This window comes from Otolemur garnettii, unplaced genomic scaffold, assembly GCF_000181295.1.
Source record: "Otolemur garnettii isolate 467f Iridium unplaced genomic scaffold, OtoGar3 scaffold00041, whole genome shotgun sequence".
NCBI classification, from domain to species: domain Eukaryota; kingdom Metazoa; phylum Chordata; class Mammalia; order Primates; family Galagidae; genus Otolemur; species Otolemur garnettii.
The window spans coordinates 14,055,256-14,058,940 of NW_003852436.1; the positions used below are offsets into that span (position 1 = coordinate 14,055,256).

The 3,685-nt window shown below is 40.7% G+C and overlaps 1 protein-coding gene across 1 annotated transcript in view; it reads right to left on the minus strand.

The window, feature by feature from the left end:
• Positions 1 to 3,685, minus strand: part of DCHS2 (dachsous cadherin-related 2) — a 239,355-nt gene that overhangs the window by 46,301 nt on the left and 189,369 nt on the right. Inside the window, exon 14 of the mRNA XM_023513453.1 lies at positions 2,718 to 2,811. Coding sequence (XP_023369221.1) covers positions 2,718 to 2,811 — 94 coding nt within the window. The remainder of the gene's footprint in view (positions 1 to 2,717; positions 2,812 to 3,685) is intronic.

A 3,685-nucleotide genomic window follows, 5' to 3' on the forward strand; every position in this document is an offset into this window, starting at 1 on the left:
AGCACCCCTTGGCTAGCACTAAATGTATTCAAATATTCGTTTATTAAAAAACATGTATTTCCTGAGTAATGACCACTCTCCTAAGTACTGGGGACATAACAATGAACACAATAAATGTTCTGTCCTCGTGAAACTTCCATTCTATTGAGGGCATGGACAGACTAACATAATGCAATATTAAATCAATCCATTATTAGTACCCTTTTTTAAATTTTTATTTATTTTATTTATTTTTTGCAGTTTTGGGCCGAGGCTGGGCTTGAACCCACCACCTCTGGCATATGGGGCTGGCGCCCTATCCTTTTGAGCCACAGGTGCCGCCCCCCTTATTAGTACTCTTGCTTTTACTGATTTGCAGCTGTATGATGTTTTTGTGTGTGTCTACAACTTTTCCTATGTTTATATTTTTCCTCTGAAGTGGATTAAAACGTATGTTTTATGTGAAATAAAATAATGTGCGCTCTTATTGTACATTAGAAAAGACAGATTAGAATAATAGATTATCAATCAAAAATTAACAGAGTGGTTGCAGTCATTTCTCATCGTCACTCCCTAAAGATTTGCACGCCCATTATGCCACTGGAGGAAGCCACATCTCCATGGCACTTTGTGCATGAATCAGAATGCTTTGGAGATTTGGTTGGACATGTACCTATTTCTTCTGTAACATAAGCAATGACAATGTTTTATTCATCTCTGTATCTTTTGAAATCATCTGCCCTTTACTATCTTCCATGGTACCAAGTGGAATAAAAATGAAAACTGAACCCAGAAATGAAAAGTTTTCAAAGATATTTTAAAGTAACACTGAAAAATAATGAGGAAAAGTCTGGTTAAAAGGCTTGCCAGCTGTATTCTTGATAAGCACATGAAAGTACCAGGCCAGGTACTGTGGGAATTTATTAGAATCCAAGGCCAGAGGCCCACGGGGATGGAGTGGAACAGCATTCAGAGAAAACAGCAGCAATAGACAGTGTTGAGGGCGAGGAAAGAAGTCTCGCATGTGTATTTAGAAGGTGTAGTTAATCTGTCCCCAGAGTAGGGATGATCAGCCACGCCTACTTTTCTGTGGTATTTGTTGATAAAGTGATTCATTCACTTAGTAAACATTCTCCCAGCACCTACTATGTGCTAAGTATGTTCTCAGTATTGAACATATGAGCAGAGGAAGATGAGCTCTGGGTTCCAAGAGTGTACAACTTAGAAGGAAGGGCCGGTCAGTACTCGGACATGAAGGGACAGGGTGAAGGCCATGCAGAGTGTGGGGAAGCTAGAGGTAAGCAGCACAGCCCTGCATCGGGGGGCAGGAAATGCCTATGAGGAAAAGCGACACCCAGGAGGAGAGAGTGTTCCATTCAGAGGGAAGGCCCTGTGTGAAGACCCCCAGAGTATAAGAAACAAACAGGCTGCTAATGTCTTAGTGCACAGTGTTCCCCGGCGTTGTGTTGTGGTAGAGAGGGGAGGGGTCTGCAGTGGTGGCAGAAGGAGGGCATGCATTTGAAGCAAGCCAGGGTCAAATCATGAAGGGGTCTGTGTGCACTGCTGGAGGTTCTACACTTTCTCTTGAAATTGATGGCGGAGCCACTAACGGGTTTTAGACAGGAAAATGTCATGAATCAAATTTCTGTTTTAGGAAGAGTACTGCAGCAGCAATGTCAAAGCTTGATCAGAAAATGGGAAGGTTAGGAGTCTGTCATAGTCACCTACTTGAGCAACAAGAGGTTTCTGAAAGAACATGTGTACACAGAAAGTAGACACATTCCAAAAATAGGAAGGGAGAAAAAGGAGTTAGGAAGGAAGATTCATGATCTGGCTAAGGAGAATGAGTGAAGGGTATTTAGACATCTTTGAAATGAGGTCTGAGTACAGCTGGGGTTATGTGAAGTCTTCCAAGGAGTTCACCTGGGAACAGGTAGTTTTATGGTAACTTTTTGAAGTTCAAATAACCTTATTCCTTAAACTGTTCTGCCTAAGAACTCACCTGAGATCATGGGATTTATCTTTCCCACATCCACCTTTTATAATCACTCTTCTCGTACATTAGAAAAGAAAGGCTCCCCTCCCACTCACATAGATGAGGGGTCAAATAAAGGGGTCATTCCCAACTTTGGTGTTCAATGTTGAAACAGTGACTGACATCAATGCCAGGGGAAACATTCTTTTGCAGTTGAAGAGGGGCTTTTCTATCAATTCAATTGTGGGGCTTATTCAAGGTTTTAAGTGATAAATAAAAATAAAAACTATTAGTTAATTTTTTGGCTTATAACTAAGAAGGAGTACAAATACTAAATTTATTTCTGCAGTAACAATAATTCTCCAACTTAAAAAAAATGAACAAGAATCCTCACAGCTTACATCTCTAACAGAAAAACAGCAATGGCCTCAGTGAGGCAACTTGCCTTGTTTTAGCAAAAAGGAATCTGCATTCCTAGGTTCATAAACTAATCGGGGAAAAAAGACCCCTTCAATCTCATTTAAAGATGCATTTTCAATACAATTTTACTTTTCATGTTTAGTTATTTGTCAAAGTTTGGGATATACCTTTATGATTTAAGTCTTACAATCACAACAATACCAGTTTAAAATAATTTTCAAAACTTAAATCCTTATGTTCATCAGAAATTTTAAAAAAATCTTAAATTTCAGTTTGTACACATATTTTAATTGTAGAAAAGTCTAATGAAATGATCAATGCACTAAGCATAAAAGTCTATTACCTTATAATAAAATTCTTCAAGGATGTGTTAGGTGGACAGTGAGCCATCTCAGGCCTCCTGGGGACAAAGGTGAGCACCCAAGCAGTTGCCACACCTGGGGAAGGAGAGAACGCCCTACCAATCTGCCAGTCAGAACTTTGCCAAGGGCAAAAGAATACAGAGGATTCCCTAGCCAGTGGGCCAAGCAGCACAGTCTGAATAGGGGCTGGAAGGTGACCTAGAACGACCTAAGGCTAATTATCATGTCATTGGCCTAAATCTACATTGCAGTTCAACCCCATCCCTCAGCACAGGCTTTCAGAGAGACTCATGGGAGACCCAAATACACAGTAAGGCCCAGGTTATGTAACTCCTGAATATCCATCATGGTGGAGGGCTCAGCCTAAGAGATATAAAACAGTATGCCAACCCATAATTGCCGGCCCTCCTGTTATGACAGGGGATCTATTCTGTTTGTTGTCTGTGGCAAATGTATCTTAATTTACCTAATAACCTTCGCCTGTGCTTGCCTTACTTTAACGTGTCTGCTAACTTTTTGGCCAAGAGCACACCAAGAACTGCAAACAAGATTGCCAACCTGAAGATGGAGAAATATTAACTCAAGAAATAAAAACAATGCAAATATTATCACTGAAAAATCTCGTTTATATGTACATTACCCACACACATATTTATTTGGAAAAAATGTAAAAGACAAAATTCTATATTTTTATAAACTCTTAAAAAAATAGTATTTCCAATAGCAGAGTCACCAGAAGGGCAGAGCTGTGAAAATACACCCGTCAGGTGGCCCTCCCAGTGCCACTGCTCCCAGGCATCCTGGTTTTTGTAGGATCGTTGCCATCTTTGCCAGTACCTCCCGTTCTCCCATTGGGCAGCCTCTCTTCCTTTGAGGGGAGGGGGGCATTTTAGGCCTGGGCTCTAAAGGCCTAAATGTAGAAGGGCAGTTTTAGCAGACAACCCTGCTG